A 19,089-nucleotide genomic window follows, 5' to 3' on the forward strand; every position below is an offset into this window, starting at 1 on the left:
GCACTCCCATCTCTTTATATCCACACATAATATTTTGATACCGGCACTCATCACATCTGATCTTCTTATATATTTTCCATAACCTTGATTAGCGGTATAGTTTGTTTTTTTTTTTTTCAGTCTTAGACAGAGAAAGACAGATCCTCTTTTTTTCCCAACTTTTGTGATTCGATATGAAATAAACAAAGGAACCCCATCATTTTCAACGGTCCCGTTTGTTTCCTGGTCGCTGTAGCTCTTGTTGGGACTGGAATTCTTCAACCCTCTCTGCAAATGGTTTAGAGAGAGAGAGAGAGAGAGAGAGAGAGAGAGAGAGAGAGGTTTTCTCAACTACATTTGAGAAACAATGCTGTTGGGCCATGGCAATCTACCACCTTTTTCTATCTTTATCTCTTCCATATCTTACCTTTTACTACCCTTCTCCCAAACATACACCACCCACCTTCTCAACACCTCGTCTGTCTTAGGTATCTCATTCTTTCAATTACATCCCCCTTTTGTTTCATTCAATTTTCAATCTTCATTTTCATCTTTTGTTTGTTGCATTTTGTTTCTCTGTCATAGAATGCACCCATGTTCTTGTTTTTCTGTTTCTAGTTTTTTTTTCTTCTTCATGGTATTGGCTTATTAAAAGAGGGAGATTCATGGCACCCACAAAAAAGGAACAATAGGATCGGATGTAGAAAATTGGTTAGGACATAGGCTAGGTAAATTGTATTGTAAAGGACTTTTACTTATTATTATATGTTTAATTCCATTTTAGGTAATTTTTTCTTATTATTATTTCAGATATTTCCATTTCAAGGGTTTGTTCTAAGGTAGGAGATGGTGATCTTGTCCCTCCATTTTTACAACTTCATTCCCTCATCAAAATCATGGGCTTTTTTTTCTTTTTATTTTTTGTGCATTGGAATGCTAGTAGAGATCGATATGTGAGTTTGGTACGGATATGCACATTTTCTATTGGAAATCGGTGTAGTAATCATTGATGTTATCTTACTGCAATATATTGACATGGCTCTTGTTTGTTTGTGTTCTAATGGCGTAATTTTGGTGGGAATGGATAGATTGTACTGGATTTTCTAGCTGCCCAATGCGAAAAGTTTTAATTTTAATTGATGCTCTGATGCCTGGAAATTACTGATAACATAGTTGAATCGAATTGTGGCATCAGCGGGGTTGAAAATGTGGCAAGCTTCTTAGGTTATGTCTAAGCATGATGATTTCTCATATGAATAACGGATTTGGATTTGATATTGTCATGTTATCACTTGAAAAATGATAGATAATATAATTATTGTTCTTGAAGTTTATCATCAATTTCCAACACTAATCATGAAATTATGGACACCAGAGTTCTTCGAGTGTGTTGTTCTCTCAAGTACTAGAATATCCTAAAGCCCAAGAGCACACTATAAGCTGAAAATTTTGTTTTGTTTTTTTTGCAACCCTGAAGTTTTCCTAGACTATCTTGAGGACATTAATCTACAAATTGCTAATAACATGCGTATTGGTACAAGTGCAATCGACTACATTTCTGTACAATAAAAGGGAACGGCAGGCTAGTAACCAAGTCTACAGAACCATTTAAGCACGCGAGAAGCCTTGGCTGTGACAAAGTTCTCCTCTATCAATTAATGTTCCCCATGTGCACTACATGTTGGTACTGGCACCATGTATGTTGGTGTGGATAAGTGGAGATGAGAAGGTCTTCTACACATATGCATTTAGTTCTTCAAAGACCTAGTAGGATTCAATGTCAACCCTTTGCAATTGTTAATTTATTTGTTTTATTCTTCTTTTTCACAGGCTTTTAGATACATAACTTGTTCTAACCACGTGATTTGCTTTTAAAAGTCTGAACTGGATTAGGTACAAAAATGAAAACAGGCGAGAAATTATGTCTATGCGATTGTTTGTACTGGCCGCTAAAGCTCAAGCCAATTTACTAGTATAGTTTGTGCCAAGTGTTATATTATGTACAGGTTTCATATCATGCATTTATACGAGTCATGGGGTCAATTTCTCCACAAACTATGCCTGATGTTCTAAATGTCACTTCTTACCTACATGAATGGTGTATCCCCAAAATGGGGGGCAGCTTCTTTGTCTGCTCTTAATGAAGCGTTCTAGGCGTTCTTCTCCAGCAACCATGTTATCCAATTGAGTACTTACCTACATTTGATGTGTCTGGGTATGATAATGTTCTATTTGTCCTGTAATGTTAATCTACTAGGAAGCCTCATGTTAGAAATCTGCCTTTTCTTGCTTAATGGTTAGCCGAATTTTCATCATTTGCACTCTCTGTATGATGCCATCTGCTCATAAATATCATTACCTAGGGACCATCCACTCTCTGTATGATGGCATCTGCTCATAAATAATCATTACCTAGGGACCATCCACTTTCACTTCCTCCATTGGAAATTTTACTTGACATGATATGATAACTCGTTGCTAGTGCATGTAGATAAGTTTTCTGCATGATATATTCTTATTGCTTAAATAAGTTAATCATCACGGTGGTAATTTCTGCCAGGTTTCAGTTAAATGGTATACAATTAACCGACATCCAAATCAAAGAGAATGGGTTCTGGAGACTGTTTTAAGACAACAATTATCTAGTGCATGTAGATAAGTTTTCTGCATGATATATTCTTATTTCTTAAATAAGTTAATCATCATGGTGGTAATTTCTGTGCTAGATTTCAGTTAAATGGTATACTGTTAACCCACATCCAAATCAAAGAGAATGGGTTCTGGAGACTGGTTTAAGACAATAATTAGCCTAAAGAAAGCAAAGGAAGACAGATCAAAACAATCTAAGGTAAGCACTCCTCATAACTCTTTTCATTTGCACTGTAATGTTCTTTTTTCCAGCCAACCTCATTGAGGGGCCATGCATTTCGTGATAAGGAAGGCATCTGACAACTTTTCTGCTTTAATTTACCCTTAGAATAATTAGCTATTTCTCCATTTAATCAAATGGATGAAATAAATATGGTTATTGAAAGGGTGTGGAACATTTTTAATGGATAGCTATATATTCAAGTGTAAAGTGACCTTCCAAACATACCGTCCACGTGATTCCCTTTAGGGCACTTGTGTCTCCTTCTCATAACTTATACTATTATGTAAATTGAAATATCAGAAGAGTTATGTGCCGTCGTCGGGCGTCTATGTCGGGAGGTGTGTGCTCTGTTTATCTTATGTTTCTTATGTTTGTGTGTTGGTGTGTTATACTTCCATATGACTAATTGCAATATTACCTTAACACTTAACAGTCAATTGATCTGAATTTATTACCCCCATAACCCCATTAGAATTTTCAAGATCCATCATATTTTATTACTCCCATAATCCCATTAGAATTTTCAAGATCCATCAATAGAGGAAAGTAACTAACAACCATGCGGAATTAGGGACTTGAAATGAGGGAACATTTTTCCTTAATTGTTTTTATACCCTTGCTTTATCATGTTTGAAGAAATTTCTTAGGGAGTAGGAACCACGATGCGGATTGGCATAAATGTCCTTATACAATATTGAAATCCATAAACTGATACAATATTCTAGACCAATGCATTTTACCTTACTACTAAGTTTCTTGCCTTCTCCACTGGCTCAAATAACTCGTCAACATCCACTGGTCGCTTTTTATATTTTGTAGGGCATCTAGCAAGATCTGTCAGAATATCCGTACTTGAAAAATCTATATTAGGTGGTTAACAGTGAAACCATTTGATATAGTTCAGGGATTGGTGTGATGGATAGTGAATGATGATGTAAGAGAAAGATTGGAGACTTCTTGGCCTTGATTATATTTATGTCAATAAAAATCCAGTTCATTAGTGTTTATCCACTGTAATTGACCAAAAGATTCATCCATTAGAGAAAATCCATGAGCATGCAATTCATAGGAAGTTTTTTTTTTTTTTTTTTTGAAAGATAATTCATAGGAGTTGGAAACTGCCTCAATGTATCGTAGAGAGTTCATCATGAGTCAATCTTCATTCACATTATCATGGAGTGGTATAATCACCATAAGCATGAGTAAATTCTGTCGGTTTTTTACTGCAAAATGAGCACATGGTGCTGATTGTGAGTGGGCGGTAGGCCTTTTACGTGGTCCAGTAACTAGAAAAATCTGGGAGGTACTGATTAGGGGTGTTTGCTAATATTGAGTGACTGAGACTCCCAATTGTTGGATGTAAAGCAAAGAACCCTTCATTGACCATTATCCAATCATGTCCTTGTGTTGCTTGAGTGGGTGGGGGTGGTTAGAGGCCTGCTCCTCTAGTAAAAGCATAATAGTAGTGGGGCAGAGATAAGGAGATCGTGAGTGGAATCCCTCACTAAGGCTTTAGAATGCAAAATAGACATGACTATCTTATTTGGGTTTGTCATTGGGCCTTGAGGTTCCATCCCAAATCTTTCTGAAACTTTGCGCAAAAAATGGATGATACAAAATTGACAACGTGGAAAAGGAAGTTACTTGTCTTTTGTAGGTTGGATCTCTTATCTAGTTGACCCTCTCAAAACTTTCCACATATTACATGTCCCACTTCAGAACACCTAATATGTGCAGCGGAAAGATTGGAGAAAGTGAAAATGAATTGTTTATAAGAGGAAGCACGTGGAATGTAAGTACCACTTGATCGATAATTTTGAGAACTTAAAGTCATGGGGAAATGGTGGCTTGAGGATAGAGAACCTAAAAAGGATATGGCTTACAGGTAAAAAGTTATGGAGGTCTGGAGGACTGAATGAAGTTCTTAGAAGAAAATCATTGCGGAGAAGTATAGGGTTTGGGTTCCATAGCCCAAAAAAATATGGGGTTTATGGGATAGGCTGGGATTGGTAGTAAGTAGTTAGATGTGTTGCTTTGGGTGTAAAAATGCCAGTTACTATAAAATATATTGTAGATAAGTTTAAGGAACGTAGTAAGTGTAAGATGAGGGTTGGGTGTGGCCTTTTGGGTATAGTTCTAGGAGGATAATTTGTTGAGATTGAATGTCTTAAGAACTGTGGAGAGCTTGATCATGTGATTTGTAGATCAGAACACTCCAAGAATCTTGATCACGATTTCAATTTTAATGGAAAACCAAACTATAGAAAAACCAGACTAGTAACCTTTAATGGCATGAGCTTGTCTTCTTCTTTTGATTTTCCTTTTTTTACTCTTCTCAATTTTTTGGGGATTTTGTCCCACCTTGGAATGCTTGCAATTTCTCTGAGGGAGAAGCTTTCACTCCCACTCCTCCTTGACTTTGAATTTTGCTTGGAGAAGGGGTCAAGGCATGGAATTCTTATGAGAGGATGAGTAGCCTTAGTAACTACCAGCTTTGGTTGGGAAGCCTGAAGTTTCTCACCTCCTATTCCCTTCTCTTAGCGTTTCTCCACCTCTTGTTGCTAGGTATGGGTTATGAGAGCTATAGGTCCTCTCTCCTCTATTTATACTGGAGCTTGAGAGATAAATGCTTGGAGGTAGGGTCTACTTGGATTTAGCAACTCATGAGATATTTTCCAAAATTCTTAGAGTGTGGCCCTAGGTGTATGGTACTGACCTATAACACACTATCCATCCTAAGAGTCTTTTCACATCAAGGATTATCATATGTTTAGACTAATTAATCAAAGATAGCTAATATCAAAATATCTTTCCTTAATTTCATTCTACGTGCCTGCAATTCACTATCGGACCCACAAAGGGAAAAAAATATATGCTCCAAGCATGTTAATATGATTTGGTGATTGTAAACTTTGGTATTTTTTCCAATATAAGTAGATAAATAAATAATATTTTTGGGAAAGGTTTATCTTTGGAAAAAAATTCAGTGTGCCCACCTCTTTGTGATCTATGTCACAAATATCTCTGATATTTTCAAAATATAGCGTTTTTATCTCTACATTTTGATAAAACGATAAAATCCCGAACTAATCCCGAGATTTTAAAAAAAAATAGCAATATTTCATTTTTATCATAAAATATCGCGATAATATCCCGATATTTTTATATATTTTCTAAATAATTTATTTTTACCTTTTTTCCCGATATAAACCCGAAAAAAAATAAAAAAAGTAATATATCCCGAGATTTCCCCTTGCCGAGAAATTCCCGAGAACGACATTTGTGACATAGTTTGTGATCAAAGCATTATAATAATCGTAACCCATCTCCATGGAAATAAGTATATTAAGTAGAAGATTTTATATTAAAAATTTACGCACTAAAGTAGAACCTATATATGTACCCAAAACACTATGGTATTTCCTTTCTTAGAGATCACAATTAAGTGAATCAAAGTACATATAAGCATTATTTAGAGAGAGCCATAAACTTCTCAAGTCAGGTGACCAATATAATCTCTGAAAATAATATCATACACTAAGTCAACAGTAGTGCAATCAAGGTTTCCTTTCATTGACCATGCCAATGTGTGCACGTACCCGCACTCGTATGTGGATTGGGAGAACTGCTTTGTGATCGAGAATCATCACCATTATGCCACGTATGGCATCCAAAAAAGTTATTTGTCTCCACTCACCCGTAGTTGTGAGCCTATGACACTTTATTAGTCCACTAATTTAGAGAATCTACTCTCAAAATACTATCTATAGCATCCGATTATCTGCCATGCTCACAACGGATATAGTTTCTATCCAAGGAGGAGATCACGTGTGACCTTCTATTCTAGCGGGAGAGAGAAAATATTCTCATAATCCATCAGCAGAGGTCAAGTACTCCCAGTCCAACAAGGGAGAGACCCATCAGCCATATCATCTCAATCCCATAAGGAGAATATATAAACAATATGAATTTCTATAGAATGACAAACAATAATGAAATGAATTAATCATATGAATCAATGTATAGATGAGAAAGTGAAACTATTTTCTTTCCAATGGCACAATCACTAATAGGATGCATTTCATGATGTCCACTTGAGCTATATAGTTTAGTTAGGAATATGACGGCGGTGATTGGGGATTGTTTTGATAGAATAGGAGGATGGTATTTTGGTCTTTAATCTTTATAGGGAATGTTGATGACAATATATTGAGATTCAAGAGTTATTTCATTGTTAAAAGGAGTTCTATATTCCCTTTTTTTTTAATGGTTGCAATTTCATTCATAGAAAAGAAGTTCTATATTCCCTACGCAAGAATTTGAAAGGAGAGTCCCGATCTAGTATCATCACATAGAGTTTGTTAAGTTTACTTTTGTGGGGGCCACCCTTCTCTTTTGTTTATCTCGTGCCACCTATGGTAGTTCTTATTGGACAATGACAATTGATAAAGTTTTGGTACACGATCATCTTCTTGATAAAATCCGGATTTTGCAACCATGTGCATCATATGTAGAAAAGAGAAGGTGAACAACCATCCTATTCATTCATTGTGCAATGGCTCAATGGTTGTGGCATTCTTTTTCATCTTTCTGATGAATGCTAGTTGTTCTATCAATGGGTTGGTGATTTGTTTGAAGCATTACAGAGCAGCACCATCTGATTCAGAAGGTGTATTTGTGGAGAATTCTTCTGTTCTTGATGATGGAAGTAACACAACATTTTGAGATAGTGAGACAAAAGCAAGGAGACTAGTGAGCAAGAGAAAAAAAAAAACATGGTAATTCTGTGGTCGTCAGCGCGAAAGTAGCTTTTGGGTGTTAGATGTCTAGAACTTCATCACAATTGAGGGTATGCTCCCCATTGACGCGAGTTCAAATCCTCCCGCGCTTACCCGATGCTCGTGGTTTACGGGTGATTGCGCGCATCCGTAGGGAATAGTCCCGCCCTAAAAATTGGGGTCGGGATACCCTATGTCATAAAAAAATTGAGGGTAAATGGAAGACCAAGAAAGGAAACTAGAGCCGCCAGATGGAAGGATCCCCCAAGGGGCTTTATCAACTTCACTTTTTATCTGAGTTTGATTGGTGGTCAAAGTTCAATTCATTAAGTTTAGAGCTCTTAATTCCTTGAGGGTTGCTCTTCACCTTTGTTTATCCCGTGCCGCCTGTGGCAGTCTCATTGGATGATGACAATTGAAAAAAATTTGGTACCTGGTCATCTTCATGATAAAATTCAGATATTGCAAACACATGCATCTTATGTAGAAACTAGAAAGTCAACAGCCATCACTTTTTCATTCATGGTGCGATGGTACAATGGTCGTGGCAATTCTCTCGAATCTTTTTGGTGAATGTTAGTTGTCAGACCGAAAGGTTGGTGATTTGTCTGAAGTATGACAGAGCAGTACCTTTTGTATTAGGTGTATTTTTTGGAGAATTCTTCTGTCCATGATGATGGAAGAAAGAAACAGTGTTTTGATGTAGTGAGATGCGGGTGGGAGCCTAGTGAGGAAGATTAAAAAACATGTTAATTCCCAGGGCATTCGCAAGTAAGTATTGTTTAGGCGTTAGGCATCTATTCCTTCCTCACAATTGTGGGGAAGTTTTAGACAAAAAACCAGAGCCCCCAGACAGAAGGAAACACCAAGTGGCTCTATCAACTTCACTTTTTATGGGAGTTTGATTGGTGGTCTGGGTTTGTAGGATTTGCGGTTGTGACTTGGAAGTGGAACAATTCAGGAGAGGTTGTGCTTGTTTATTTGGGCCCTTAGGTTCTGAGGATTCAAATAAAGTTGAGGCTTGAGGACTTGGGAATCTTTCTATAGAAAGGGCACTGTTCTAATGCTCTTAGTTGGGCATCATTAAAAGGTTTCAGCCTGTGGAGGCTATCATATATCATGGACGAGATTAAGATTTTAGTGAGCAATGTTGATGTATCCTTTCATACACCCATTTAACGTGAAGCCATTAGTTGGTCGACTCTTACTAAGAATTAACAGTTAGGTACTTGCCAATCTCTGACCCTTTTGTATTTTAAATCTTTTCCTTTTCAAATTTCAATGGGATTATTTATAAAAGAAAAGGGTAAAAGGACCCTTTAGGGTTAGAGAAAATGATAAAGTACATCTAACAGACAAATATAGAAAAAAAACTCTATTTTTCAACCTATGAATTACTGATGATTATAAAAAATTTGCAATATTTTTCTGTCTTTGTTGCTCATATTTGGCTGGACACTATGAATGTTCTTTCTCTGTTATAGTATTTTCTATTTATATATCTTTTTCCTGCTGCTTCTAGATACTTCTCGGTTTGTTTTTAACTTGCCTGCCTTTCTTGCAAAAGTCTCCACATGTTGGCATCCTTCATGGTATTTTTATCTAACACTTAGTGAAGTAAGTGATTTATAACTAAGTGCTACAATGGAGCTCCTTACTTTGTTTCAAAGTATATAATAAGAAATGCTATTTTTCAATCTTTGTTTTCAATATATACACCTACATTCAATGGAACAGGAACCTTCAACTACTGGAAGATCAAATGGGTTCAAGTGGAGGTATCGTTCTCATAAGGGGTCCAATAAATTTCGCAATGGTGCTTCCAGTCAAAATCATAGGGTTCTTGGTATGCCAATCGAGGACATAGCAGCTACTCAGATTCAAACTGCATTTCGAGGCTTTCTGGTATATAATGGCAATCTACTCAGATTCAAACTGCATTTCGAGGCTTTATGGTATATGATGACAATTTGATAAGCATTATCTGCACAGATACTCTGTTCAAACGTTGACTTAACTCTCATCCTTGAATAATATCGCCATTCTTATGCGTATTATTAAAATTTTATTTTATAAAACGATTTTACTTTGCTTGTGGCCAGTAGGAGAAAATGGCTTTTCATATGTGAATGGTTTTCTCCCCTTTGGCTCGTATTTTTCTAGCTCTTTATTTTGTTAGAGGTGCTACATCCCTACTACAATAATCGATCTTGGGTTTCATTGGTGGCTTTGTAATGTGAGAACTTCCAAAAGGGCTTTGCAGGGAGAGGCTGAAGTCTATGGCTTCTCACTTTCTTTGCCACCATATGGGGCCTTTGGCCTGAAAGAAGAACATACTTCACTAGCAGGTGCATTTGCAATGTTTTTCAATTATTTTGGATTTGAGGAAGCCTTTTCCTAGCTTGAGGAGTGTATCGTCTTTTACCATATGAACGGACTTTTTTGGAACTTGTAACTTTTAATTACCATGGAGGGGTTAGTTTTAGTCATCTCCTCATCCCGTAAAATATTTATATCTAGCTGGATTTTTATTATAACAGTCGGGAAATCCAGGGCCTGCAGGATTTTGTGGCGTCTTTTATTGTTATTTTGTGGCGTCTTTTATTATGTTATGGCTGAAGGTGTTTTTTCTCTTCCTAGGTTCTTTACATGAAATATATTTAACAAATGCAAAAACTGAGTCATTTGCAAAGGGCCTTTGATCTCACCAATTTGTGCTGACTGTCAGTTTATTATTAAGAGCAGTAATTAACAACGCGGGACCAGACATTCACTTTCCTAGTGGGCTGGGTATATCATCTCAGTCAAGTCAAAAGATTTTTCTGTTGACCATATTCCGTAACTCCTCGGCAGTTTTGAGATTTTATTGACTTGCAAAACTGGCTCAGCTTTTCTGAATCAATGATTTACTGACAAGTTTAAATTTGAGTCAATCGGTTTAGCATTCACAATCGGTTGTCATAATCTTAAACGAACAGCGCCTAAACAATTACTTCTTCAATGTCGTCCGGTGGGCCAATCTGCATCCTGGTTTCTGTTGAGGCCATGGTTTTAAATTTAGGCTGAAATTTCGGTATTTCAGTTGGGACCGAAACCGAAATCGCCCAAACCTGAAATTTTGGCCTGAGTACCAAATTTTGTTCGAAATTTAGGAAAAATGTGATTTTTTAAGTCTGTTTACAAAATTTCGGTTTTGGTTATGTCCGAAACCGAAACTGAAATTTAAATCCACGGTTGAGGCTTGATGGGAGTTCTCGTGAAGGCTTCGATATTCTTAATAAAACTGCTGATGTTTTATTTGTGCATATGTAGGGAAGTGTACTACTTGGTTGTTTAGTGGCTAATTGTGGTATTTAGCTTCCAGAGTTTTGTATTGGAGTTAATCCTCATTATTATGTATCTTTTGTTTGCTATTGAATCATGGTATTCATCATCTTTTGAATTGATGCAACATATATGAATCCTTTCTTATAGTTGATCATGAGAGTTGACCTTTGTGAAATTACTTACTTGAACATTTCACATTCTTCTTGTAATCTTACTTGCGATATTTAAACAACTGTATGCATAAGTTCTAAATGGAAATGATTTCACCAATGACAGGCAAGAAAAGCTCTACGTCGTTTGAAAGGGGCAGTAAGATTGCAGGTCCTTACCCAAAGACATTCTGTTAACAAGCAAGCATCGACCACTTTGACCTATCTCAAATCATGGAACAAAATACAGGCCCAAGTCAGAGCTCGTCGACTTTGTATGGTAACAGAAGGCCACATTAGGCAAAAGAAACACGACAACCAATTAAAACTTGAGGCTAAGCTACATGACCTTGAGGTAAGAACATCTATTCTTTTGGTACCTAATTTAGCAATAATAATGTCGGAAGCTCTCTTCCTTAACTGGTGGAAGGGGAAGATTTAAAATCGTCTTGCTTTTAATATTGTTGTATTTTTAAATAACTAAGACTGTAGTTCACCTTTTATTGTATTATGCATTTGCTTCAGTATTATTAATTAAATGATCATTCATTTTCTATAGAAAATATTGATATGCCATGGTTGATGTTGATGTTTTTCTGAGTGTTGTATCTATCTTCTGCAGTCGCCAACTCTCTTTTTTGGAAATCCCAGTGGGTATTGTCACTTGCTTTTCACGAGCTTGGGAGCAGGCACCCTTGTGGTATTTGTGTGTCACATATCCACTATCTGGCAGTGGGATTTCCTTTTGAACAGAAAACATAGACTAATCCCCTACCTATGCAAATTTTAACACCTTGATCAGTAAACTAATTAGATTTGAACTTTATGTGGGGTATTTCTTTCCTGGACATTTATCAACAATTTGTACCACATAAATAATTCCCTATGCTCAATCCTTTTGCACCCATTTACTCTTTCATATTCATAGGCCACTTCATGCGGTTTCTTCAATTCTTCATGCCCCACTCACTTTTTGTGGGAAATTTTAGTATTCAATTGTTCTCGGTCACTAACAGTTAGTAGAGATTTCCATAGTTTTAAAACTCCCCTCGTCATCGTGGACTCCCCCGAGTCGTCTCCCTTCTCCCTTGGCCGCGTTCCGCGATTTGCCCTATAGAGTCAATAAAAACTCCCTTGACTCTCCCGAGTTATGACCACGTCAACTAAGTACTCAGCCGCATCAACTGCATTCTAGGCCGTATCTGCGCCGAGTCGGCAAGGATTTTTCTTCGGCCGCGCTCCGCGCTGCATCTGTGTTTTTAAACACTGGAAATATCTATTGAACACCTCTAAAGTAACATCTTTCAATTTATATCCTTCTTTCCGTCCCAGCACATGCATTGGGCACTAGAATCAAATTGTTACCATAATCCCAATGGTGCAAGCTGTTTCCTAAGTGCCAGGGCCTTGTGATTCTTGTTAGAGGATAAAAAGATTATTGGTTTGTATCCATAGGACTATTCCATTTCTTTAAGAATTGTATCTTGATTGCGCATTGAATTCCTTTCATTTGAGTTGAGCAAATCTCTTATGATGTGGCTGATCGGTGCAATGTAGCCCATCCTTTCATCCTCTCTTATAGTCATGCCTGCTGCCAAAGACAATGTCAGATCCATGGTTTTAAATTTCGACCGAAATCCGAAATTTCGGATTTCGGTGGAGACCGACACCGAAACCACCCAAAACCGAAATGGTCATTTATTTCGGGCTGAAATTTCGGTTTTTCCGAAATTTGACCCAAAAAATCTGTTTTTTTTTTTAAATTAATTTAATATTTCACCGAAATTTCGACTGAAATTACCAAAATTTCGGAAATTTTGGTAATTTCGAATTTTGGTAATTTCGGCCGAAATTTAATATTGAATAAAATATTAATTTCAATTTTTGTACCAGATTTCGACCGAAATTTCAAAATTTTGAGGTCCGAAACCACTACGGAAACCGAAATTTTAAACCTTGGTCAGATCACATGCATTCCTTGTAGCCACCAAGATGATTCAACCTGAGCAATAATTAAAGAACTTGAAAGAGGGCAATAAGATTCTGGAGAGCTGCAACAAATCAACGTGAGAGGATTGGAGCTATTAAAGACCTGCTTAAGATTGCACATTTGGGCATGCTAGGACCTTTTTCCTGAGCACCAAGAAACGCAAGGCTTATTTCAACTTCTTGCTGGAATTTGAGTTTCTAAAGTTCTAGACTTTTAGTAATGACAAAGTCTAGGTGCTGTGTCATGTACGGCATCATACGTTGGGCTACACAAATGTCCGGATATGATAGCTCTGTGGAAGTCCTTAAACACATTTTTTTCTTTAACTGCATATTCTAATAGGAGCACTGCTAGTCCCACTAGCATGAGTGGAACACATACAATACTAGAACTTATATTCACTGGCAAGATGTGACCAAGGTTTGAAGTATCAACTGTTGTGATACATATCGGCCGATTCCTATCAAATTTTGGGGGTTTGAATTGTATCGCCTTCCTTTACCATATTTGCAAAACATCGCGGGTGTATTGTGTATCAGCCGCCATGGAATTGATATTCATCCATCGGCATCAAGAGCATGTGGTTTCCACATTGAGTAAAAATGCAACTAGAATCCTTTTTCTTCACTTTTTTTTGGCATTTTTATTATTTATCACCATTTTTGTGAAGGACTACTCGTGAACCATAAAAAACATTCTTAATTCATGGCATAGGCATGTTTTTTGTGAGATTTGGTGTTCATTTATGCTTATTTTCTCATCTTTTATTTTTTGTATTTATCATCTTTTATTGTAGTATGTTTTTTGTTTCATGTTTGATGCTTCTACTGTTTTGAAGGTAGTTCCATCAACTTACACATCAGCTTGGTTTTTTTACTTCTACTTTACTTTTTTTTAAGTGATTACACTCCTGATTAATTTGCGTGCTCATTTAAGACAGGTCGATTCTTAACTCCCTGTGAGTTGGATTCACGTATCGATGGGCCTCATTACCCATTTTCGGTTACATCTGTTTTGTGCTTTTTCTTTAGGGGCGCAACTCGGGTTGATTTTTGGGAATTTTGGTTAAGCTTTTACCTTAATATCGTGTTGGGTTTGGGTTGATTCCAATTCATTTTTAGCAAAAGCTCAAACCTACCCAGCCGAAATTGCAACCTTATTTTTCCTTTTTGTATTTTTTTCATTTTTTTCATGCCTATTTTTCTTTTGTATATGAAATATGTATCATTAAAATACTTCTTTGCAAATGTGCCACTGGTGTTATTGTATTACTTATAGTCTTGTACCATTTATTCCTTCAATTGTTCACTTATTTGTAGATTTCTGGTTTTTGGTGTTGATTAAAAAAATTTACAGATGATCTAACAGGATGAGCCTGGTAAGTTTGCCTAAAAATAAAAGAAAATAGGAAGTTGTTGTGGAAACCATTTGTCTTTGCATTTTGCGACCATGAGACCCAAAAAAAAAAAAAGGTGTCTGATCCGCCCGATACAATATCGTTTTGGACATTGACTGGTATGCCAACCAATGTGGTATCTTCAATCTTGGACAAGTAGCCCTTTATCACAGTAGGAAATTGAGATCATCCCAATTTCAGAAAGTTAAGTCTTCTGCTTTCTAATTTATTTTGTCTTCTATGTAAGCCTCCTCTTTTTTTCCCCTTCTCTCATTGTCCATTTTTTTCTTGTGTGTGAGGGAGACCCATGTTTATCTGAGGAAGCTTTTTCACATATTGGTTCCTTTCCATTTCCAGCTCATCATTGGCTGCCATTTCATTTATCTTCATGATGTGTTCCCTTACACTGGCAGTAACAATATGACCATCCACAGGTGGAATGGTCTGGAGGCCCTGACACAATGGAGGAAATTCTCGCTCGGATACAACAGAGAGAAGTAGCAGCAGTTAAGCGTGAACGTGCCATGGCATACGCCTTTTCTCATCAGGTACGATCCACACTCCATCGCTTAAATGGAAAGGTGAAGAGGAACAACATTACCATGCGAATACCATTCAAAAATAATAATTAAAAAAAAACTAAAATAAAAATAATCATTACCATGTGAATCCTTTGGTTTGCAGTGGAGGGCAAACCCTTGGCAAAATCAGGGGCAAATTGCTTATGACTTTGGCAAAGGTGATTGGGGTTGGAGTTGGATGGAACGTTGGATTGCTGCACGCCCGTGGGAGAGTAGGATTCCTTCTCAGCCCATCGTCCCTAAGAAAGTTCAAAGTCGACAAACAAGCAATGCTGGTAAAGATACAAACCCATCTGCAACGAAAATCTCCATTTCAATTAAACCTTCTTCTAATGGGAAAGGGCCTACACGCCTAAGTGAGCTTGAAAAGGTCAAAAGATTATCTACTGAAAAACCAGTGACCCAAGAAGCGAAGAATAAGTCAGCGAGTGAATCTCCTCCCAAAGCCGTGGAAGCAAATATCACACGGGAACAGTCGGTTTAGTTATGAAGAATTGAAAAGATTTTGGTTTCTGCAAAACTATACAAGGCTGGACTCGCGACAATACAGTTTGCTGTTATGTGCTGTTTGTTTCATGTTAAGATAACACAAATCATCTCAGCAGAAGGGTGTTTTGAAGTTGATTTGATTGCAGAAGTTGTTGTAAGCTTTGTTTACTTCTTTTCTTATTGAAATGGTGTGAATGTATATGGTTTTCTGAACTGGTTGCCATTTAAGGTGCAGAATAAAACAAGCTCATTGTGTAATTAGCCTGGTCAGGCATATCTCTATTTATTATGTGAAGTGTAGTAAATGCATTAAATATGTTGAGAAAACGGTTCCTACAAATATGTGTAGATAAGTTCTCTACACACTAGCTTAAAATACAGTGGGGGCCACATTATTTGGTGATCCAAACCATTCATTTTTAAGGCCCTCAGATAGATAGGGTGTCCACAAAAAATCAGATCCATAGGATCATCCCAACCCTACGATTTGTGGAGGTAAAATGGATGTCTTTAAACCTTCACAAATTAGTCCATTTTTTGCCTCCACAGTTCGAATGGTTAGGATGATCCTATGGATCTGATTTTTTGTGGACACCCTATCTATCTGAGGGCCTTAAAAATGAATGGTTTGGATCACCAAATAATGTGGCCCCCACTGTATTTTAAGCTAGTGTGTAGAGAACTTATCTACACATATGTGTAGGAACCGTTTTCTCTAAATATGTTTTCATTGAAGGACGTTCTAAAAATTAAATATAGGGGATTGATATCTGCACTCCCACTTTTTTTATAATGGCACTCTTCTCCTGAACGCTTTTTTGCTGATAGCTTGTGGAATTGTAACAGCCTTTAATAGCTAATTAGAAACGTGAAAATGAAAATTAGTGCCATTACTCAAACAATGGAATGCACATATCATCTCCCAAACTATAAGTAGCTAGGATTTTTTTAGGAAATGATATATCCGCCCCTTTTGATCACCAGGAACACCCCCATTCAGTGTATCAATGACTAAAGAGGGGTTGTTGTACTCATATCAGAAGAATTCAATGCCCCCCTGATTGCCACAAACACTGACAGGGGGTGTTCCTGGTGATATAAAGGGGCGGATACATCACTTCCCTTTTTTTATATTAGTATTGCGAGTATAGTGCGAGCGCCAACTGGTCGGCGAATTGGGTTTGATTGAATTATCTTACTGAAGGTCACTGAACTTTCTACTCTTAGATCAGCTGAACAGAGACATCTTTGGTTTGCAACCACAACAATGATGTATTTTGCCTTGAAATGATAGATAATTATGAGCAGTTTGAGAGAGTATTTGCAAAAACTGAACCCATCTATATTAATGTGGGAAATCATATTTTCACCCTCCTCCCCAGCATTTCCAACCCCCATGCTTCTCTATTTCTCCGAAAATTACTCCATTTTCAGGTAAAAGACAACAAAAGAGGTGAACTGTATCCATTGCTAAGAAAATACAAACAAAAGGGCGTGGAAATATCATTCCCCTATATCGGCAACCACCAGCGACAGCTCTTCATTATTTACTACTACATAAAGGCCGATACTCCCAATGGCCGACATTTGTACTGGTGTAGTGGTGTTTTGAGAACTATAGGGAAATGGTACCCTACTTCCAGTCCAAAGTATTTAATAATAAAGAGTGCCATTATCAAAGCATGGGTATATTGCCATTTATTTTTCCCTTTGGATAACCGAGTAGGGTGGGTGGCCATATTTATTGATAGTTAATCAGGAACCTCCACGCATAACACTGTTCAAAACTGAGAGGTCTCTTAAATTTGAGAATTTATATGATGGGTGGCCGTGAAAACTCGTGAAGTCTAAAAAAAGTAGGTACGGCCCACTTTTTTCGATGATCCTAGCCCTCCGATCGGTAGAAGATTCCACAAATGATTTTTGGAAATCTCCATATTCAGATCAGTTTAGATCGGAGGGTTAGGATCATCCTATGGAACTGATTTTCGGGAACCTATTTAAGTTGTGCCCAAACGGATGAACGGTTTGGATCATCGAAAAAAGTGGGCCATACCTACTTTTTTTAGACTTCACGTGTTTTCACGATCACCCATCATATAAATTCTCCTTAAATTTAAGCTCTTTTTACCCATTAACATTTCCCACTTTCAGTATCCTCTCTTTCACCTCCCATCCTTGTTGCTTTTGCCATGATATTTTACTCTCTGTCCTGTGATTAATATTGGGTAAGGAACTTGGGATCATGTGATGTACAAGTGCCAACTGTCTGACTACTTTGCACGAATAGATTAGCTTGAGAGGTGGTGAGCCATCACATCATCGTGTAAGATCTCAAAATCAACAGCCTGTTTACCAAGGAATCTCCACCACATCCTTCTCTCCGCTAATCATGCAGAAATTTAGTTCATATTTGTTGGGGGGTTCCACGGGAATGCAGAGATCACACATTGGAAAAGTGAATCATGTGGATATGGGCTTACAAGGACTAGGGAATCAACAGCCTGTTTAAGGGCTAGCTTTAAGGGTGAGTTCTACTAGGGTCCCCAACTAGTGGTATTAGAGCCACGGAATGAATGCATTATAACTCTTGTGTGCCCTCGAGGATGCAAAAATGTACCCTCAAGGATGGAGAAAAACTCCCTCATGGTTCCCACATTGCCCCTGCGTGGAGGGACGAGATTGTCCGCGTTGCTTTCATACGAAAGCCAAGATCCCACATCAGAAAAGTAAATGGATGGGCTTATAAGGACTTTCGCACCCTCCCCTTAACCGCTAGCTTTCAAGGGTGACTTCTACCCAACAAAAGATGTTGAATGACCCAACTCCAAAATATATGAAACTAGTAACGGAAAGGATATACATCATCCACTGTTTCTGCGGATCAACGAGTGACATCAAAAGGAAAACCAGGAATTGCACATTTTCCTTTTTCTGTCCGGTTGTGAAGAGGGCTTTCAAAATTGAACTGGATCAGCTGCACAGCTAATCTAAACGAGAGTATCAGATGACCCAAAATGAGTTTGGATTGGATCCGGGGTTTTTTGCTAGATTCTGGGTCAACCCAAATCACTTGGGTCCTTCTAGATCAATCGGAAAGAATACATATGATTTCCATCAACTGTGGGAAAATGGTAGAAATCAAATGAACAAATCAAAAATCTGTTACAGAATGCAAAATGTTGAGAGAGAGAGAGAGAGAGAGAGCTTGGTTTCAAATTTCCCAGTTCCAGTAGAGACAGGCCGACGTTTGTTATGTAACGATGAATTTTGTTTTGATTTATAAATAATTAAATAACACCAACTCTAACAGCTTGAGCTTTTGGAGTAATTTGGTTGTTTTACAAGGTCTCAGAGCTAAGGTCCTGGTCCAAAACTAAACAACTCCTTGATATCAGAGCAATGCTTTTGGAGTAACTGGTTGTTTCACATAGTATCAGATCCATTGCCTCACCACAAGCTTCACGGCAAGTCTTGGGTTCAAAACCAAACAACTCGTTGATATTAAAAATCCATGTGTACGACCAA

At 37.5% G+C, this 19,089-nt stretch overlaps 1 protein-coding gene across 2 annotated transcripts; it reads left to right on the plus strand.

Moving 5' to 3' along the window:
• Positions 1–111: 111 nt before the first annotated feature.
• On the plus strand, positions 112–15,877 carry LOC143891572 (protein IQ-DOMAIN 9-like). Of its 2 annotated transcripts, none has more exons than XM_077396067.1 (6): positions 112–467; positions 2,706–2,827; positions 9,367–9,534; positions 11,233–11,460; positions 14,926–15,039; positions 15,176–15,877. In XM_077396067.1, the coding sequence occupies exons 2-6, from the start codon at positions 2,753–2,755 to the stop codon at positions 15,554–15,556; spliced, it is 966 nt and encodes a 321-aa protein (XP_077252182.1). In that variant the 5' UTR covers positions 112–467; positions 2,706–2,752; the 3' UTR covers positions 15,557–15,877. The 2 variants fall into 2 exon arrangements, with proteins under 2 accessions (XP_077252182.1, XP_077252183.1); XM_077396068.1 differs by having other exon boundaries at positions 2,713–2,827.
• The last annotated feature ends 3,212 nt before the right edge of the window (positions 15,878–19,089 follow it).

The sequence above is a fragment of the Tasmannia lanceolata genome, unplaced genomic scaffold, assembly GCF_043159265.1.
Source record: "Tasmannia lanceolata isolate RefF3 unplaced genomic scaffold, GAP_Taslan_0.1 ptg000015l, whole genome shotgun sequence".
In the NCBI taxonomy this organism is placed as follows: Eukaryota; Viridiplantae; Streptophyta; class Magnoliopsida; order Canellales; family Winteraceae; genus Tasmannia; species Tasmannia lanceolata.

Excerpts from the sequence above, each read along its gene's own strand:
- LOC143891572 (XM_077396067.1), top strand. The coding sequence starts at position 2,753 with ATGGGTTCTGGAGACTGGTTTAAGACAATAATTAGCCTAAAGAAAGCA. Across the intron at positions 2,828-9,366 it reads ACAGATCAAAACAATCTAAG|GAACCTTCAACTACTGGAAG; the intron begins GTAAGCACTCCT and ends TCAATGGAACAG. Across the intron at positions 15,040-15,175 it reads CATACGCCTTTTCTCATCAG|TGGAGGGCAAACCCTTGGCA; the intron begins GTACGATCCACA and ends TTTGGTTTGCAG.